This window comes from Mus caroli, unplaced genomic scaffold (assembly GCF_978045245.1).
Source record: "Mus caroli unplaced genomic scaffold, Mus_caroli_1 scaffold_5, whole genome shotgun sequence".
Classification (NCBI taxonomy): domain Eukaryota; kingdom Metazoa; phylum Chordata; class Mammalia; order Rodentia; family Muridae; genus Mus; species Mus caroli.
In genome coordinates, this window is record NW_028227260.1 from 34704194 (window position 1) to 34725721 (window position 21528).

Here is a 21528-nt window from a genome sequence, read left to right on the forward strand (position 1 = left end):
AAGGGGCCTTTCCCCTTGATCACTAATTGAGAAAATGCCTTACAGCTGGATCTCATGGAGGCATTTCCCCAACTGAAGCTCCTTTCTCTGTGATAACTCCAGCTGTCCATTTCCTTGATACAATCCCACTAAGTCCCTCTCTCCTCTCATCCCCTCCTCTCCTTTCTCTTCTCTGACTTCATGATTTCAAGTGACCTGTCTTCAAATGTGAAGATGATCTCTTCTGCCTGCTTAAGCCTCTGCTGAATTCCTTTTGAGAACTTCCTTATAGTATAAATTCAGGTATAGTATTTATTGGCGTCACAATTTCTGCTTGGTTCCTTTCTATAGTTTTTTTTTTTAGTTTCTTTGCTGATATTCATGTTTTTTTTCCCCATTCATCACTTTCCTGATTAAATTTACATTGTGTTCTTCCTTAGCTCATTGAATATGTTTCTGACAGTTATTTGAGTTTATTTGCCTAATAAATCACAGATAGTTTATGGTGGCTTTCTGTAGTCCCCCCACCCCACCCCCCTTTGCTTTGGGCTGTTTGCATTTCCTTATATACCTTGCAGTCTCTTGCAGAGAAAGGAGAGGAGGAGGTGAGAGGAGAGAGGGACTTAGTGGGATTGTATCAACTGGGATTTGGAGATTCATTTTGAAAAACAAAACCCAATCAACTCTTTGTCTTTCTGTCCTGACAATGTGCCAATGAAGATTTTTAACCATCAACCTGATTAGATATTCCAAGACCCATTGACCTTTCTCTGATCCTTTGCTCCCTCTAGTGTCTCCCTTCAGTACTGCATGTCTAGGATGCAGTGGTAGTTTTCTGCAGCTCTCAAGGTTTTTTTCCTCCTGCCTTTCTACACATAAGGTGAGGGAGCTTCAAGTCAGGTGAGGGGGAAAGTTTCCTGGATAGCTGCCAAACAGGACATTAGGAAGACTACCTACTCCTTTGTCCCCACTCCATTCTGAAACTAGAGACTTTTATGATGTTTCTTCTTGGTTGCCACTGTGGTTACCTAGTTACCCATGATAGGCTCTGTAGTGAGTGGTATGCGTGGCATAAAAAAACCCTTTGGCGCCGGGCATGGTGGTGTACGTCTTTAATCCCAGCACTTGGGAGGCAGAGGCAGGCGGATTTCTGAGTTCGAGGCCAGCCTGGTCTACAGAGTGAGTTCCAGGACAGCCAGGGCTATACAGAGAAACCCTGTCTCGAAAAACAAAACAAAACAAAACAAAACAAAACAAAACAAAACAAAACACCAAAAAACCCTTTGGCATGCTCAAACCCCCTTGCTGGAATCCTTTCCTTGCCTTTACAATGGCCTGGGTGCTCTTTGTTCTCACTTCTTCTCTAGAGTTTACCAGAATTTAGTGCAGTCTTTATGAGGGAGGCTTACTTGTAAGCCATTTTGCTGACACCACTCCACTGTTGAAACTTAGCCTCTCTTTAAATTATCTCTATTAGTTTACATTCTGTTATCGACATAGTTATCATTACATAGCACATGTCCCCACCCATAGATTATGATCCTTTTAAACATTTTAAACATGTATACATTTTACAGATGGTTGTGAGCCACCATGTGGTTGCTGGAAAATTGAACTCAGGACCTCTCTCTGGAAGAGCAGCCAGTGTCTTTAACTGCTGAGCCACCTCACCATTCCTGGAATTTTGTTTTGTTACTTTCAAACAGGGTTTCTCTGTGTAGCCTTGGCAGTCCTAGAACTGGCTCTGTAGATCAGGCTGGCCTTGAACTCACAGAGATCCACTTGCTTCTGCTTCCCAAGTGCTGGGATTAATGGCATGTGCCACCACCGCCTAATGATCCTTTTGATACATAAGTTTTAGATCATCTAAAAACAAAACAAAAACATAACTATAAAATGCCAGTAATAGGTTTTGCTACTATTTATTCATATGTTATTTTATTAACTTCTATTTGTTCTCTGTGAATCTCAAATCTACTCCATTCCCACTCATCTCTCCTTCCCCCAATACCCGCCTGCCATCCATCCTTGCAACCTCCTCTCTCAACAACAACAAATTGTAAAAAAAAATCTCATGGTGGAAGCTTTAGTGTGTCTCTGTGTGTCCCACAGTACACCCTTTTGTCCACACTTCTTTGCTTGCAAATGTTCACTGCAGTGACTCACAGGTCTGGTTCGAAACCTCTGGCTTCTGCTGCTTTATCAATACTGGAACCTCACTGAGACTCCTCAGATATCCTGTAGTTTTGGTTCTGTAGGACTGGCCCCTTCACTCACTCCAGCAGTTCATTGATAGGGTAGATGCTGGGGTGGACCAACTCAATGCCCTGTATATAGGCATGAGAGGTATCTGAGCTGATCAGCCAGCCAGCCAGCTTTCCTCTCAAGCCTTCAGGGCCAGCTCACCCACAACCCCCACATCCAGGGCCAGCTCTACTGTGCTGCCCAGGTGAGGTGCAGGGCCGGCTCTCCCCAGTGCTGCAGCAGGTGAGAGGCAGGGAACTCTACAGCTCTGATGGCCCCTGTGCTGCCTGAAACTGAGTACAGCCACCTATAATCCTAGCCTTAAAATTTCAAAGTGTCTCGGGTACAACATACTAAGTTTGAGGTGATCCTGAGATACAAAACACCCTGTCACAAGAAATAAAGAAAAAGTGTGGATAAATGATTACTTTGGTAGTTTTATAAATAATTCTGTGAGCGCTTCACCTTCAGATCCCCCCCCCCCCGCCCCCACGGGATCCTCCCATCTTTGCCTCCCAGCACCAGGCAGACAGGAACATCTCTGGATTTGCATGTGATAGGGTCCTAATGCAGGGCAGGATGGCAAGCACTTTACCAACTGAGCCACCTCTCCAGCTGTACTAGTGCAGGGTAGTATCTTATCAAGTGAGACCAAAACTATTTCAACTTAACCATCCACTTGAATGAACTTTTTGTTCTTTCTGATGCTATTCTTTTATCTTCTGCATCACCTTGATTATATTTTGAACATAGTATTCTGAACAGCAAAGTCCAACTTGCTTTTCAAACTTATCTCATTCTTAATACATCTCTTCAATGTATAGTTCTCCCACCTAATCCAGGAAGTTAGATATAAGTCTAGAAACACATCCCCCTGCCCCATGCTTTGCTCCTTCTCATGTTCTAGGTTCTATTAGAGTAAAGCGAGTCTTCTTTGAAGGATGCTCTGGGTTACAGTCCTTTCCAACCTTTGAGATTTAATGCTGAGAAAACCTTTTGCAACAAGCATGTGATTCAGACATTGTCTCTGTGTATGTGTTCCTGTGTCATCTTTGCATCTGTATTTTACAGTGAAGGGGCAATTTCTGCTCACTTTCACATAGACCTTTATTGAAGCACAAGACTCAAATATACACGAGAACAACATTTAGAAGGGCATCTTATTTACAACGGCTCAGTTCACTTTACACTCAAATACTGAACATCACAATCAACAAAACAAGCGTCATCAACAAGTGTCATGTGTTTTCAGTTGTATCTTCATTTGGCATCAGAACAATAATACAGATTACACAGGGTTGGGTAGAATTACCATCAGCATTAAAGAGGTACACTGAAACAAGGAAGCAGCGGGGAAAGCAAAGCATCATTTGAGGGTCAGATGACTCAGGAACACAAGGACAACCGGAGGCAAATGGTTAATCAAATTACTTTTTTGTTGTTGTTCTGCTTCAGGGTGCTTTTTGATTGCCAGGTTTGCGTTTTAGTTCCTTGGCAGTTTTTTCAGCCTCACGGAATGCAGAAATAAATGGTTCAAGATTCACTGCATCTTCTTCTTCATCATCATCATCATCATCACTAAACAGTGCCTCTTTTTGAATATGTTTACTGATAGTCTCAAATATTGCAAGAACAATTTGAATGTTTTCATCTGACTCCTCCCTATTAATAAGGTCCATAAATTCTGACACCGAATCAGTAACAAGTAGGCGTTTTGTCATGACAAGGTTTTCAGACAAATTCAGTAGCAGTTTCAGAACCTGAAACCTTGTGTTGGTATTGCCTGAATTCAGTAAGTAGAAGAACCCAGCCAAGTAATTGACAACCACTTTGTGATAGTCAGAAGTAGCAGTGAGGTGTGTAATCATTGTCAATCCAGACAACTGATCAGGGGAATCCAAGTCATAATCAAAGGTGTCCTCACAAATCTGACACACGTATGTCTCAATCATGTTAAGGTCTGGATAAGGGGGAGCCATGCGAACCATATTTTCCAAAAACCTTGTCCTCACTCGGGAGGACGGATAGTTAAGTAAGGCTTCAATCAGGGAGACAACGCCCGAGTTTCGAATGAAATCCCGGGTAAACTGAGAAGCACTTCGCATGCCCATTGCAATCTTAGATATCTCATGGATAAAAGGATCACGATTTCTGTCCATCAGTAAAAGAAGTTCCTCAAACTCCTCAGAACCAATTCTAAGCTCACACTGGATGCAGTTGCAAGACCAATTCTCTGGCTGTGCACTTTCCCTGGCCTTAAGATGCTCGCGAATTTCTCGGACTGAGCGGTAAGAGGGATCGTACTGAAATGGGAACTGGGGTACAGGTACCCTTTCTGGACCAACTTCCACAAGCTTAGGCTTTCCCCCAAACATTTCTGCAAACAGAGATGCCGCTTCTTTGGGGAATCTGAAGGGGTTTAGGGATGGGAAGCCAGCTTTTCCCCATGGACCAGGCTTAAACTGAACAGTGACCTCATCCCAGCTTTGAGGCCTGCGGGAAGGATCAGGTTCATGCTCAGCTGAAGACTCGGGTTCACAAATGGCCTTGCATACAGGTACAGGATTTGATTCAAAGCTAGCTTCATCTCCTTCCCAGAACCAGGCTCCCACTATGGTTTCAGCTTCTGTACTATGTTTACAATTGTCACCACTGCCAGTCTTGTTAATCACCGCATCTTTTGCTCTTGACCCAAACTTAACAACTGACTCTTTCCCATTTTCTGGACTGGCCTCACTGACAATCGGAGTTTTAGCTTCTTTTGTGGCCTTGTCACTAGACCAGAGCCAGGACCCAACAGCTACGTCACCTTCATCTTTTGGCTTGGGCACACGCTTTACTCCTGCTTGCATACTGTCCTTTTTTGCAGCCCAGATCAAGGACTCAAAAATTGCTTCCTCTTCAGTTTCTGACCCAGTTTCGACAGTCTGGGACCCAGCCCCTACTTTGGCCTTAGCAGTCCAGAACCATGACCCAGTAACTTTCTCTTCCTTAATCCCAGGAGCAGACTCAAAAGTACCCCTTCTCACTGCCTCTAGACTGGCCTCTTCATTGCCCCAGAACCAGGATCCAACTGTATCTTCATCTTCAGATGCTATCTTGTTCTCTTCATTAATCTTAGCAGCTGGCTGAAACCTGTCTTCATCCCCAGCCCAAAACCAAGAACCAATAATGTCTTCCTCTTCCGCTTCTGGCCTGGATTCTTCTCTGTTGGGAGCCTCTACAATGGTTTCTTCATTTTCTTTCCAGAACCAAGAATTGAATGCATTGTCCTCTAAAGTTGGTAGTTTAATCTTTTCTCCAGTCTCATCATCTATATTTCCCTCGTCTGCAGCCCATAGCCAGGACCCTGTGATGGTCTTGGTCCTTGGATAATTATTGGACCAGAGCCATGGATCAACAGTGCCTTCTTTTTCTCCCAGAGTAGATTTCAAGCATTCTCTATTGGTAGGATACAAACAGGGTTCTTTTGCCCAGACACAAGACTTTTTGTTAGCATCCTCAGCTTCTGCCATAGGCTTGTATCTGACACCAGCTGCATACTTCATATCGGTTTGTTCTCTGGCCCCAAACCAAGGCGATCTAACGGGTTCTTCCTCATCCTCAAGGCTAGACTTACTGTTAACTTCAGCCTCCACACTATTATCTACTTTAGCCCAGAACCAGGGCCCAATTATGGGCTCCTCCTCAGCTCCTGCCATGATATCTGAGCAAGGTTCAGGCCCTAAATCCATGTTTGGCTGCTTTTCAGACCAAAACCAAGGCACAAAGATTGTTGCTTTTGTAGATGCTGACCTGGCCTGTTCTTCATCCTCAGCCTCTGTATTGACATCTCCAGCCCAGAACCAGGAATCAGTAACTTCTTTTTCTCCAGCCTTTGGCATCTTCTCACAATTGACTCCAACAGATCTAAGGCTGTTCTCACCAGTGCCCCAGAACCAAGATCCAAAAATAGACTCGTCATCAGCCTGTAAGTTGATCTCTTCATCATCTGCCCAGAACCAGGACCCAATAGCGACCTCATCCTCCTTAGCTACTGGCAAAGATCTAGAAGTAGCCTTTGGCCCACTTTCCATACTGCTCTTCTTTCCAGACCCTAAACAGAAACTACTAACTTGCTCCTCCTTAGCCCTGGGTCTGGATATATGACAGGTCTCAGAGTCCACACTGGCTTCTTCTTCACTCCAGAACCAATCTCCAACAATGGGCTCCTCCTCTACAAAAGTGGTCTTGATGCTTATCCTATCTGCCATAGTGGACTCCTGGGTGTCCCAGAACCAAGCCCCAACGAGGACTTCCTCCTCTGGCCTGGCTTCTTGCTTGGTACTTGCTCTGGCCTTAGTTTTGACTTCTTCCTTTGGCACTGCTCTGGTTCTGGGCTCTTTCTTTGTCTTAGACTTTGAAAAAGCATTAGCTTTCTCTTCAGGCAAGAACCAGGACTCTTTCTTATTTGTATCTACAGCTCCAGACATGGCATCACTGCAAACTTCTCGCTTGGCCTGCTGCCTGGCCCTCGTATTGACCCCTTTCCTGGCTCTGGGTTTGGATCTAGATTTAGCCTCTTCTCCAGACCAAAACAAAGATTTTGTAGGATTTTCACATTCAGACCCAGAAGTGGATTCAACACGGACTTCTTTCTTAGACCTAAACCAGGACCTACTATTGGGCTCTTCTTTGGGCCTAGACCAGACTTTGGTCTTGTCTTTGGGCCAGAACCAGGGAGTTTTACCAGACTCATCCTCAGAATCAGAACTGGAAATATTATAGAACTCTTGTTTGCTTTTGTGCCTAGGCATGTTATTTGCCTCTTGTTTGGCCATATGCCTGAACCTGTTATTGGCCTTCATGCTTTTCCTAGGACGAAATCTTGTACTGGCTTCATCTCTATTCCAAAAGGAGGGACTTCCTGAGGGTTTATCTGCCCATTTGAAATCGGAATTCTCATAGGCCTCTCCTTTGGGGACAGGCCTGGGACGGTACCAGGACCCCATATTGGTTCCCTCCTCAGAGCTAAACGAAGGCTGGAATCCAGCTGGAGAACTAGCCTTTTTGGGAATACTCTCAGTGTCCATATTAGCAAGTTCTCTATCTACAGGCAGGCACTTAGCTTGAGCAACCATCCCAGAATCATTACTGAGCAGTGGAGGGTCTGCAGCACTGATCTGACATTGCTTTCCCATCTTTGACATGGACTCGCCACGAAACTTATTTGGGGCCCACACTTGCGCATCATGCTTGGATCGAGCAATAGGGATGGCCTTGGGTTTACATTTGGCATATGCCCCACCTGGTGTACTGGTTTCACCTTTAGGTCTTGCTCCAGGGGTACCCTTAGGCTTCACTTTGGGTCTTGCTCCAGTCATGATTTGTGTCCTAACCTTGGGTCTGACCACCAATGGGGCTTCAGGCTCTACTTCAGCAGCATTAGCATTCTCATCCCCAGGCTTATTTTCAGCCTTTGCCTGGGCACCAGGCTCAACCTCTGCCCTAGTCATAGTACAAGTTCAATAAAGTCCTACTGTATATCACTTAACAACAGTGAGCCTTCACTAGAGATCTGTTACAGGATAGCTCTTCACGACGATCTTAGATAAGTTAGGGTATGAAATTGCAAAGAATTAGCCTGAAATGACAATTTGGCACTCAGTGAGGCTCCTACCCAAGCAGTCTCAGTCAATAACACAGATACACTGCAGAAGAGATGAAATCAAGCTGGAGGACGATGGACAGGTCCTGGGTGAGCGCAGACCTGATGATTGCACTGGTCAGCAGCAACCTCAGCACCACCAAGCAGCCACGGCAGGTGACCTAGGAGAGAGAAGCACAGGGAAATCAGGCCTACCCAATTCTATTGCCTCCTGGAGAAACTTACAGAGACGCTGGTGCGTGATGCTGAGTGGAAGAGCTCAGCCATGAGAAAATCCCTGTGTTCCTTTTGCCTGCTGGGAAACAGGTACAGAGTCCAGGAGAAAGTGCACACACTAGGAATGGACAGAGAGGGGATCCCTAAATCTCACAGTAGTCACTCTGGGGTGATGGAGACTACCCCACCTAAAAGTGAACCCTCTCCCATACCCACCTTCACAGATGTGGTGCAGGTCTCCCCTCTTCTCTGCGTTCAAGTGGTGTTAAAGATCAACAGCTGACTGACTGCAGGGAGTCCTACAAGTGTATAAAACAAAATGGAGTCTCAGTGCTTGGAAGATGGGCACAGATCCCTGAACCCAAACAAACAACAACAAAATCATGCCTGCTTGTGTCTAAAGTCTGTTCCCTGGTCTTCTCCTGCGGGTCATAGTCTAACTCACACCTACCTCAATATTCTTAATATCCCTAAAAGGAAATAAAGGATGCCACACCATTGAGCAAATTAAGGGGGCAGTGATCTGACTTTGGTTAGAATCTGAATTTGCCTCCTCAGTGGCTGCCTACTGCACTGCCCCTGAGTCTCACCAACCTCCAAGATCTGAGGCAGTAGCCTTGAAGCCTTCTTTCCTTGCTTGAAGAACTGACCAGCCTTAAAGCAGGACTGTGGACAAAGACATGAGAATGTATGACAAACAGGAAGTGATGGCAGCAGCTGTGGGCAAATTAAGGGGACAATAAAGGCATTGGGCACCCTCTTGGGTTAGAGCAACCTGAATTTGCCTCCTCAGTGGCTGGCTCCTGCACTGCCCTGAGTCTCACCAAACTCCAGAGATCTGAGACAGTCGCCTTGAAGCCTTCTTTCCTTGCTTGAAGAACTGACCAGCCTTAAAGCAGGGCTGTGGACAAAGATGAAAATGTATGGCACTTAACATATGATGGTAGCAGCTGATCTTGTTATGAATGTCACCAAGGATATGAACCAGATCATGTGTCTTTCGGCATTTAGGGTCCTACTGCTGGAACATTCTAGATTTATTTAGCCTGTCTGTAGGGCTCCTGAGGTAACTCCCCCTTCCTGATGTCATCCTTTAGTCCCTTCTGCAATGTTGAAGATCCGCCACTAGGTGGCCATATTTCCTTTCCTTGCGCAGCAAAAAAATGGGGGAAGGGCGCAGCACATTCTAGAAACTGGGTTCTGAAGTGGTCCTTGGATTTATGACTCCGTCATCATCCCCAAACCATCTTTTCAGACCCCAGATTTGGGAGGGAGGGGAAAGGCAGTGTGGAAGGTACCTACAGGGTTGTGAGAAATGAGATTAGGAGACACTAATGGATATCCCACCTGTTCTGGCCAGTCACCCCACCCTTTTTGCATCTCCACTCACTGTCTGGTGCCCATCCCCATTACTACACACCTCCAGAAATCCACGCCATTTTCCTGTTCCTCTTTTCTCAAGCCTCTGGTGTACAGATGCTCACCGTGGCTTGACAGAATATGCCAGACCTACCATGCAGACAGGTCACTTTCCATCAATCAGAAGCCTGTGGAGAGTGACAACACCCAGGACACAGGCTACCAGGGCCCCTTTCAGGAACCAGTTCAGAGTCCTAATAGCTGAGGCGACTCACCACCCACCAGCTGAGCTGACCCGCTGGACACTTGCCCCACACCCACACCTGTGGGCTTCAGCCCCCACCCCCATTCCAGTATGGCCGGCCATTACTCCTGCAGCCGCCTTCCTCGGACCTGTGGGCTCCCTGATGCCCCCCTTTGCGTCGCCATTTCAACAGCAGCCGCTTACCCCATAACCCTTACAGGGCCCAGAGATTATGGAGGGCGGGGTATGGGCGCCCAGAAAGCCAACTGCCAGGCGGTCGGTAGGCTGTGCTAGTCTGCAGATCATCACACCCAGCAGCTCCATTCAACCCTTGTGCCTGGGGCTCCGCAGGGGTTCCCGCTTCCTCCTCCCCACCAGGGTCTGGGGTCTCCGGGCACCGCGCACACTCCAGGGAGCAGCTGCGACCCCTTTGCCTCCACTGGACTGTCAGGGCCAGGCAGTGGTTTGCAGTGCGCGACCGCCCGGAGCCCTCGACACACCCCCACTTGCCTGGCCAGGCGCACGGCCCAGGTCCCTGGGCTCCCCCACGTCCGTCTCCTGTTCCTGGGTGTTCTCTATCCTCTGCAGATCCTCTCACTGGGCTTTCAACGCTTTGCGCGCGAGTGGAATGGCAGAGATGTGTCCCGTCCCCACGCCTCTGCGCCAAACAGGCAGGGGCTGCGCAGACTGCGGCAAGCCAGCTCGCCTGGAGGGTGTCGGGAAGGGGGCGGAGGGATACGGCGCACGGGGCTCTACGCCCCCTCCCGGACCCACTGTAGTTCCGACTCGGAGTGGGCGGGGCCAGACAGCCCCACTCCTCTTGGAGGGGTGGGTTGCACCGGTGGGCGTCTGCAGACCCCTGTTCACCCTAACCAGAGACCACCACCACTTTTTTGTTTTGGCGCCACAACAGTGTGTGGGATGGCTAAGATCTAAAGTCTATGAGGGTTTTGGGGAGGGGGGACTATAGGGAGGAGAAGGTCTGCAGTTAGGGAGCAGGAGGGAGCAGCGGAGGGATACTGAGTGAGAACCTTGATACATCTGTATTTCAGAACGAGGCTGGACAGTGCCTGCCCCTCCCTGTACTCCCTCTTTGCTTCCCCCTCCTATGCCTCCTCATATGACGCCAATGGAAGGGGAGGGGGACTGCTTGTACTGCAGCCTGAGAGGGGACAGGTGACCTAGCAACAGCCAGCCAGCCAGCCAGTAGGTTCCTGTTGATTCTTCCATGTTGTCTTTTACTGGTTTATGCAACCATGAAGGGAGGGCACTCCTGTCTCTATGGAATCCAAAGTGGGGCCTCCATTACATTCCCCACCACTGCCTCTCTTCCAAAAGGGAAACGAAACTACACCTTCTGGCCTAGTAAATCAACCACAGATTTGGGCCAACAGTCAATTCTTTGTGCCACAGTGTCTGTGTGTGTGTGTGTGGTGGTTGGGGTGTGTGTGCCTGCGTCCCCCCTATGTGTGTTTGTGCATGTCTGTTTCTGTGTATGGTGGTGGTGGTGGTTGGTGTGTGTGTGTGTGTATGTGTGTGTGTTGTGTGTGATTCTAAGTAGCAATACCTCTCTGGGGAAAAAGGGGGAGTGTCATTAAGCACAAACTAAGGCTATTGGGCTTGTCCATTTAGAGATTTATTTAATCTCCTACCCAGTGTTTCACAGAATAACAACCCATGATATATAAAGATGTTATTTGGCCAAGGAAAACTGAGGTTTGAGGTAGAAGTGAGGCTGTTAATAGTGGAATTCTGTACAAAATTATCCTGGATCAATCTAGCCATCGTGATCGCAAAGGTACTTATTAGGTATGACAGGCTGAGGCATTAAGAGTTTGCATCTCAGGAAAGCAGCACTGGTCAAACCAAATGAAACCATAGTGGACATTGTTGGCCTCAAACATGGAAAGAATCCAGGACCCATGGAATGCAGGAAGTCTGAAGAAACTAGCAGAAGAAAGTTTCTTCCTTAGTAATCCCCGAAGTTAAGGATCTGTTTGATTTCGGGTAGTAAGACCTTTTTTGCATCCAGTGCTGTGATATGATATGCTAGTCTCATTTTAAGCCACTAAGTTTATAGCAATTGTGATAGCAGGAAGTGTATATATACACTCATACATATATATACACACACATACCATCTTTATTCATAATGTTCACTCCTTCTAAGTGTCTCTTCTGTACTTCAATGTCCAGGACAGGCCACTTTGTATCTCAGGTTTCACCAGCATTAACACCAATCTTCGGTTTCACAGTATAACTAAAATAACACCAATATAAAATTTGCTCACATTTGTGGAGGTTTAATGTCCCTTTTTGTTGCTGTGGTGCTGCTAAGCATTCAACTTAGGCCCTTGAGTATGTTCAACAAGCAATCTACCAGCCAGCTATATTCACAATACTGTTTAAAGATGGTACTGGGAAATTGCTCTCATCAAATTCCCCAGCTGACCTTAGGTTTACCATGCAGCCCAAGGTGTCCTCAACCTTATAATTCTGTTTTACATCTCAGAGGGGTTGGCAATGTATATATAAGCAACAGAGCCCCAACTACCAATATCTTTTTACCAATTTACTTGCTGATAGGAGTGGTTTTATCAATAGTTGAAATATCTGTTGGATAATCTCTTGTCAATTCATTTACAAAATAAAGCCAATAAGTGGCTAACAATTATTGATTGAAAAGGTCCTATGGGAAGTTTTTAAAATGTGTTTTATTAGTCTGTATTGATATATTGGTTAAATATCATCTTGACATTAGATCAAATAGTATGTAGAAGATGCTGACCTCTATTATGATCACAAGACATGATTTACTTCCTCCAAAACTGCATTCCGGTCCAGCGTAAGGGAACAAGTATTGTTCGACTATTCAGTATCTCCTCTTGTGTCTACGTAACACTGACTTGTTCCTGAAATATAACTTTCAGAATCAAATCCCAAGCATCAACCCTGGGATAAAGAGGCAGCCATGAGCACTGGGAGTGTCTTCCACACCTTTCCCCTCCCCATGTCACGTCACCTCTCACGTGTGCGCATGAACTTGCACAGTAGCATATGCCTATTGCTATCATGGCTCACAACATCTCCTCTTGCACCTCTCATGAATGTGCTTTTGTAGATTTAGGCTAACGTGCCTCTCTACTGATCTCCGTGTTCCTCAGGTAAACAAACCTTCTTCAGCAAACTCTCTTCTAGAATAGGTTGATCCAAATTCTGTGTGCTCTTACAATGCATTGCTTTTCTTCCCATGTGCTTCAGGAACTTGCTGCTACAGTTGGAATTATGGCTATCCCCCAAGGGTCTCTGTGTCCCCTTTCTGTTTCTTTTGATAGGTGGCCACCAAGGTGAGAAGTTTTGTTCTGCTATGTGTATGTTGTGCTGTGCTGTGCTGTGCATGTGCTACATTCACTTGGTTGTGAACTAAAACCTCCAAAACTGTGAGCCAAAAGACAACGTTTCTCTTTATAAGAAAAGCTAATATGCGTTTATCAATTCAGCTATTGGATGTATCACAGGGCTCCCAATGGAGAAGCTAGAGAAAGTACCCAAGGAGCTAAAGGGATCTGCAACCCTATTGTTGGAACAACATGATGTACTAACCAGAACCCTGGAGCTCTTGTCTCTAGCTGCATATGTATCGAAAGATGGCCTAGTCGGCCATCAATGGAAAGAGAGGCCCATTGGACTTGCAAACTTTATATGCCCCAATATAGGGGAATGCCAGGGCCAAAAGAATGGGAATGGGTGGGTAGGGAAGTGGGGGGCGCTATGGGGGACTTTTGGGATAGTATTGGAAATGTAATTGAGGAAAATATGTAATAAAAATATAAAAAAAAAAAAAAAGAAAAGCTAATATGTGGTACACAGGAAATTGAACCTCCCTAGTCAGGACCAAGTTTTTTGAAGTAACTGGTGAGACAGGCCCAAGAAATATCTACTTCTAGTGTAGGAAAAGAGTTGCTCTGTTTCTACTACTTGAGACCGGGTCCATTTACAGACTTTGAAGAAGTCACATATAAGAATATTTGCAGGTTATGTCAAGCTATATGCTTCAGCAACCAGGCGTGGTGGTGTACACCCTAGAATCCTAGAGCCTGAGACAGAGGCGGTAGGATCACCACACATTTAGTGTTTAAGGTTAGCCTGCCCTACATACTAAATGCCCAGCCGGCCAGGGCTACATAGTATGATTCTCTGTCTCAAAGTAACAGAAAGAGTAGGGGAATAAGGAGGAAAACGGTGTGAAGCATCACTTCTTACCAAGGGAAAAAAGAGCCAGGAACAATGTCCTCAGCCAATGAACAATGCGTTATCCTCGGGAAGTGCAGCTGTTCTAAGAGCAGCACTGGCATTAGGAATCGTCTTTGTCCTATTTCCAACCAAAGTCCTCAGCTATACATCTGTCACAAAAGGCATATTTCTATGTGATCTCAGAAACAACTATTTCCAAATAAACTTTCAGGCACTTTGCTATGCTACTGACATAAGGATAAAGTGTACCCTAAACAAAGGAAAACATCCTCTTCTCCAACGTGGCTTAAAGTTTTCACTACTATTTAGTTCTGACATCATCTAGACTCTGCATAGGGAATGTTGTTTGGAAAACACAAGGGAACAGATGGAGACACTTAAGTGCCTGGCAGTAAAGCTAAGAATGGCAGCAGCAGCTGCAAGAATCATGGAAAAAACTCACTGAAATTCCAAACCCGGGAAATACTCCTTGAAAAGTGTACAATTACAGGAACGGAGGAGGTTAGCTCTGTATGGATACGAAGTTATAAATGTACACAATTAAAGAAAATAATATAAATTAATAGAATGCCAAATTACTTCTCAAAATACAAAGTATGAGAAGTCTACAGTCCTTTTTTGGGGGTTTCTTATTAACTAACCATGACCTTCTGCTTCTTCACAAGAACAACTCCTAATGGCTGTATTCAGCAAGGAAAATGGGAACGGAAAGGAGAAGAGAAGGAATTCTCTTTCTTACAATCCTAGGTCAGGAAATGCTCATATCATTTCTCCTCACCGTCCACAGACGAGATCCTCAACTCCCCTTCCTGTTTCCATGTCCCATGTATCATATTACCATTTTTAATTCCCCCTAAACCTTTCCTTTCTCTCATATCCCCGTCCTAGTTTCTCGTCCTATACTCTTACTGTCCTCAAACATAGACACATACAAAGAAAGAAATTTAAATCTGGAATCTACACAGTAGATCCACACTAATTCTCTTGAAATAATCCAATTTTTAAAAACAACTTGTAGGCCAGCAAAATATTAGCAAGTAAAGACATTTGCTCGTGAGGTTAAGGGCTTGGGTTCCATACTTGAAACCCACATGGTGGAGGAAGAAACTAACTATGGCAGTTGCACTCTAACCTTCACTGAATGAGAGTGGCCTCCATAAGCTCAGATATTTCAGTGCTTAGGGAGTGGCACTGTTTGAAAGGATTAGGAGGTGTGGCCTTGTTGGAGGAAGTATGCCACTGGGGGTTGGCTATGAGATTTCAGAAGCCCAAGCCAGGCACAGTGATTCTCTTTACTGCCTGAAGATTTGGATATAAAACTCTCAGCTCCTCTCCACTACCATGTCTGACTGTGTGCTACCATCCTCTCCACCATGATACTAATGAAGTAAACCCCTGAAACTATAAGTAAATTACAGTTACATGCTTTCTTTTATAAAATTTGCTATGGTCATGGGTCTCTCTTTACATCAATAGAACACTAAGACATTCACATACCTGTCACAGGAGTGGCCCCCGCCTTCAAAGACAATATGTTATTTCAATCCAATTACTAGACATTTGGAAATGGTAAAACTATGGAGACTGAAAAAAAGGTAGTGCTTAGGGCTGAGAGAATACTTCAATCACTAGGATGCTTTCCTAGCATACAAGGAACCCTCAGTTCTATTTCCAACACTTCAAGAAAAAAGACTTTTTTTTCAGGCATAGTGATACATTTCTGTAATATCAGTAGAAGCAAGAGGGTTGCTCCAAATTCTAGGCCAACCTGCTACAAAGCAAGTTCCATGCCAGCTAAGTATACATACTTAGGCCTTGTCTCAAAAATAAAATAAAATAAAATAAAATACAATAAAACCACAAAACAACAAAAATTTCTAAGTGGTTTCAGGGGCTGAGTTAGAGAAAAATGAATGGAAGTAGTTTATATAGAGCAGTGAAGTATTTTGTATGATATTATGATGGCAGATACATGCCACTACACAAAGTGCTGTGAGTCCTAATGTGAAATTTGGGTGATTATGTTGTATTAGCATAGCTTCACCACTTGGAACAATTGCATCATCGTTGTTGGCAGCTGTGGAAGAATATGCACACAGGTATATAAGATATATGGATATTTCCATCCTTTACACTAACTTCTGCTGTCAATGTAAAACTTGTCAATGTAAAAAGAATTTTGAAATAGACTCCTCTCTACCAAAACAGTCTTATCAGCAATTAAACATGTATATCTAAACTGTCTCCCATTTTGAAAACGAAATTCCCCTATTCCCATATCATTCCATACCTACTGTTCTATTCCTCTTATCTCGTTTGCTGCAAACATCCTAGCAGTAAGTCTCAGAAGCTATAAATATTCTAGGCCTAAGTAAGATTATACATAGGCTAGAAGCTTGCAGGACTAGGTCTAAATTAGCAGACTGGGGCAGTAAGCCTCAGAGAAGACAATTCTACCAGGAGAATAAAAATATGTTTACATCTGGCACTTAACATTTGGAAGAAAACCTCAATGTGATTGGAGAAGAAGAAAGCCTGCCAACATTGCTGAAAGCAAAGGACATCTGACAGAAAAGCTGCAGAGGACAGGAGATATCTGACAGGAAGCCAAAGAGTAGAAATTGGCCTGGGATCATCTCCAGAAGAAACATCAGTTATTTAAGTTCACTGGACACCCAGAGAGACTGGGGGCACTCTGGATCAATGCCACAAGAACTTGAAGCTCAGAGCAAGGAACAATGCAGAAGCGATTGAGACAGCAAATCACTGTAAGCAACCCCAAAAGACAGTTTTAAGCATATAGACAGACTCTTCCTACATTTAAAAATGGGAAACTCCATTTCAGATCCCTGAGACCAAGGGTGGGGATTGAGGGGATAGAAACGTTACTTGAAAAAGTCATCTCAGTACTCATTGCAGTTTTAACTACTAGAGAAAACCTCTCCCTACTTTCGATTGCAATCTTTATATTTTTCCTCTCAAAAAAGGTTGAGAAAATCTGTGTGACAGGAAAAATTAGCTCCAATAATGCAAAGGCTTGAGAAGCAAGAGACAGAGGGATTAAGCGAATAGGAAATGCTTAATTGTGAGCCTATGGACCCTAATGAAATTGAGGATCAACATAGACAGCTCATTGATAATGGGTAAGAAGCCCAGCTCGCATGCAGCTGGGCATAGAATTCAAGTGCATAAGTATCTAGTTTATGTGTGGATTCATAAAGATCTAATGTACTTTGAAAGGGGGAATAAGATTAGCTGAAAGACACTGGTTTGTAAAAACAACAACAACAACAACAACAAACCCCTGCTGAATTAAATCAACATGTGTACTTTAAAGATGTTTTAACATCAGAATGGAAGTCAGGTAATGTGTTATGTCAAGGAAGAGGTTTTGTCTAGACATTCCAAGGTGATAAAAGTCTATGGGCTCCATCCAAATTGATAACGATCTGATCCAAGTAAGAGAAGCTTCCACATGAAAGGCAGGACACAAGGAAGGGAGAGACAAAGAAAGCTGAGGCCCCCTGCACGGAGACAACTCAACAAATCAGTGGAAGAACTACAAATCATTCACCAGACTTGCAGATTAAAAACCTTGATGCTGAAATGGACTGCTGATGACAGATGTTCAGGACTGCAGTTATGTAGGATCATGGCATCAATGGTTCTTCATAAAGACATTGGGGCTGTTAAGTTTGTGGGACTGATAATGGTTTCTGTTGTAAAGGTTAAACTGTGTACAACTTTTAGTGTAGTCAAAAAGGGGGAAATGTTGTGGGATGTTTGGTTTCATTTCATTGAGGCTGGCTTACGGTTTCAGAGGTTCAGTTCAGTATCATCATAGCTGGAAGTATGGTAGCAAGCAGGTACACATGGTGCTGAAAGGGGAGCTGAGAGTGCTACATGCAGATCAGCAGGGAACAGGAAGCGCGTGACACACTGGGTGTGACTTGAGCATCAGAGACCTCAAAGCAGGCTCCCAGTTACCACTTCCTCCAGCTGCAAGTCCAGCTTCTTTCCAAGGCTGCACCTACTCCAAGGAGACACTTCCTAATAATTCCACTCCCTCTGGGCTGATGGGGGTCAAACTCATTCAAACTACCACAAGTTTTTCTCACACTGTAGCAAGGATCATCCTTGAAAAAAAAAATGTCACATTACAACGATCCATTTGTCAAAACCTTCTAATGGTTTTCAACAAGACTTTAAAAAATACAAACTCCTTTTCACAGTGGATCTCTATCTCATGTGGTTTGGCTCTTCTTTCACAGGCTACAACCAGCTCTGTTAACCGTTCCTTTGCCTCTTTCTTTTTTTTTTCTATAGTACTGGGGACTTTTCTACGTGCTAAGCAATCAGTTCTACCATTCACTAGTCACTGATGTCTCTATTTTTGCCACACCAGTTATGACACTGTTTTTAAAAATAACCCAAGAAGTCCATTGGTTCTTTCTCAGGCAGAGACTGCTCTGCAGCATGCCTCCCCTCTTCATTTCATTTCATTTTTACTTTCTTAAAGAGAACTTCCCTGACTATCCCATCAAAAATATTATTCCTACGTTCTAACACCCACTATCCTTATATGCTATAACATTTTTCTTTGTATCAGTTATCACCATTCAATATTATATATTTATATTTCTGTTGTTTCCTCCACCCCTAAAAGTTCTATGAAGAGGGTATTTTGTTTTACTCTATAATAGATTTCTAGGAAGTAGGAACACTGTCTGATACATAATATACTCAATTTATTGACTACTCAAAGCTTCTGACATCCTGGGTTATTTTCTGTTGTTTATGTAAATCATATTACTTTTACCATAGCTTAAAGTTTGAAAAGAGATGTTAGCCTTTTACATTTCTTTTAAGTTTCAGAGTAAGAAACACCCTTTAAATGTTTTCAGCAAAATCGTTTTGTTGGACATATTTGGAGATAGTAATAGGATCATATAGGTTGGTTTTCATAAACTATTATGTGGTGGTCTGAATAGGAATGGCCTCCATAGGCTCAGCTATTTGAAGGTGTAGTCATTAGGACAGGGAATAAGAGGTGTGGCCTTAGTTGGAGGAAATGTGGCCTTGTTGGAGGAAGTGGGCTACTGGGTGTGAGCTCTGAGGTTTCAGAAGCCCAAACCAGGCCCAATGGTACTCACTCTTCCTGCTGCCTGCCAATCTGGATAGAGGACTCATAGCTTCTTCTCCAGTACCATGTCTGCCTGCATGCTGTCATGATCCCTGCCATGACAATACTTGACTAAACCTCTGGAGCTGTAAGCAAGCCCTGAATAAATGCTTTCTTTATGAGTTGCCACAATCATGCTGTCTTGCTGTCTCTTCACAACAATCAAGCATTGAATTGACTAAGACAGAAGTTGATACCAGGGACTTGGGTACTGCTGTGACAGGCCTGGCCATGCTGCTTGTTGGTGGAATATGGACTTTGCACTAGAAAAGCAACACTTTAAATGGGGCTTAATGGGCCATTGTTGTAGAAGCATGGAGCACAGTGGTAGTGAGGATGATATGGAATGTGGGGGCCTGGCTCAAGAGGTCTCAGAGGAAAAGAATAGTAGTAAGAGGACTAAAGAACATTCTTGTAATATTTTGGCAAAGAATATGGCTGCTTTCTTCCCCTGTCTGAAAAATATGCCTGAGGCTAAATTGAAGAGTTTTGAATTAATGACATTGGCAGAAGAGATTATCCAGATGAATAATGAAAACGAGCAAGGCAAAATATAAAAAAGTACAATTTGAGGAGAAGGGGGCACCGGTGCTCAAGGAAATAAAATAGTTTAAAGAAAAGCCTGGTGTTAAATGGATTTAAGTGAGTGTTGACTTCAGGGTAAGACCCCACTCAGCTAAGCTCCAACTTGGGAAAAGGCATTAAAGAAAAACTTAAGCAGTAAAGGAAACCATCAATAATAGAAATCTGATGCAGATGTAATTGAATGAGGGGGCCAAGTTCCAGCCCCAGCAAACGACAGAATGTCGCAGCCACAGCCATGTAGTTCTGGCTTTAGAGGCAAGGGGTTATGGAACCTCCCTCCATAGCTAGCAAAAGCTGTTGAGTTCAGGCATATGTCAGGGGTGTCCCTGCATGGAGGCCCAGAAAGGCCACTGAGTGAAGCTGTGAAAGTGAAGCCTGGATTGTGTTGGAGACCCCAAGATGTTGGAGCTGAGATGCCAGTGTCATGGGATACCTGCCAAGAAGAGCTTCTACCAGAGTGTCGACCAGTCCAAGAGGAAGAAGTGCATTCAACGAAGCAGAAAGGACTTGGAGTCCTGAAGAGCGCTTTGACATTAGACATGATGATGCATGCAAGCTTTCAGTCTTGCTTTGGTCCAGTATTTCATCACTATGCTCCCTTGCCTTCCTTTTGGAATGGTAATATCTATATCCTGTGCTATTATATGTTGGAAGTATGTGATCTGCTTTTTGATTTTGATTTTATGGGGTGTTACAGTTAAGAGATGCTATGAAGTTTTAGAAGTGACTTTTAATTTTGGACTTTTAAACAGTGTTGAGACTGTTTTAAGTTATGGGGACTTTTGAAGTTGGACTGAACATATATTTGCATTATGATATGGCTTCAAGCATATGAGGGCCAGGGAGTGTAATGTGGTTGTTTGAATAGGAATAGCTCCCATAGGCTTATACATTTGAATGCTTGGCCATTAGGGAGTGATACTGCTTGAGAAAGATTAGGAGGTATGGCCTTATTGGAGTGGATGTGCATTGTCGGAGGAAGTGTGTCACTGGGGATAGGCTTTGAGGTTTCAGAAGCTCAGGTCAGGCCTAGTGGCACTCACTCTTCCTGTTGCCTGCAGATCCTTCAGCATATGTGCCTGCGTGTTGCCATGCTCCCTGCTAAGATGAAAATGAACTAAGCCTCTGAAAATGTAAGCAAGCCCTAATTAAATATTTCCTTTCATAAGGGTTTCCGTGGTCATGCTGTCTCTTCACAGCAATGGACACTGACTGAGACATACTAGGTGCTTGTTAGAGTAAATGATCATTGGAATAGCATTTTTCCTCACGTCAGAATCCAGAAGCAATATCCTTTTCTCAAATGATCATTTAGAGTTATTCTTCTTCATCTTCCATACATAGAAATAGCTTTTTAAAAAAAAAACAATGAGTAGCTGTCTAGAGAAGGTATAAGATACAGACAGTCATAAACATTACGTGAGCCACAGTTAAGGCACCTAGACAATATCAATACCTGTGAAAAAAGATGCTGGTTTTAGAAGTAAAAATATTATGAGTTACAAAACACCATTCATGTTATTCTAAAACCCAAATGAGGGAAAGCCTTATTGTCATTCTGTTATATGACAAGTAACTAAACCTTTCCGTTAGGGATCATGAATCCAAGGTGTACATCACAGGACTAAAGCTCAGCTTAACTGAGCTAATAACTGCAGTTAAAAAAAAAAAAGATACCAAACTGCTTTAGCATAGCAATACTTTAGTAGTATCAATCCGACTTTGGAGGCATCATCAAAACAGATAGTAATTAAATTATGAACTAACTGGCCTAGACTGGTACTCCATACTACCAAGAATCTCTAGCATCTTAGAAAA

The 21528-nt window shown here is 44.0% G+C and overlaps 1 protein-coding gene across 2 annotated transcripts; it reads right to left on the minus strand.

Moving 5' to 3' along the window:
• Window positions 1-3291: 3291 nt before the first annotated feature.
• On the minus strand, window positions 3292-8991 carry Gprasp1 (G protein-coupled receptor associated sorting protein 1). 2 transcript variants are annotated; one of them, XM_021152953.3, is made up of 4 exons: window positions 8911-8991; window positions 8681-8752; window positions 8303-8385; window positions 3292-8031 (listed from the first exon to the last, which is right to left on the minus strand). In XM_021152953.3, exon 4 carries the CDS (start codon window positions 7716-7718, stop codon window positions 3675-3677), a length of 4044 nt encoding a protein of 1347 aa, XP_021008612.1. In that variant the 5' UTR covers window positions 7719-8031; window positions 8303-8385; window positions 8681-8752; window positions 8911-8991; the 3' UTR covers window positions 3292-3674. The 2 variants fall into 2 exon arrangements, with proteins under 2 accessions (XP_021008612.1, XP_085694142.1); XM_085838016.1 differs by having other exon boundaries at window positions 8862-8949.
• Window positions 8992-21528: the final 12537 nt, after the last annotated feature.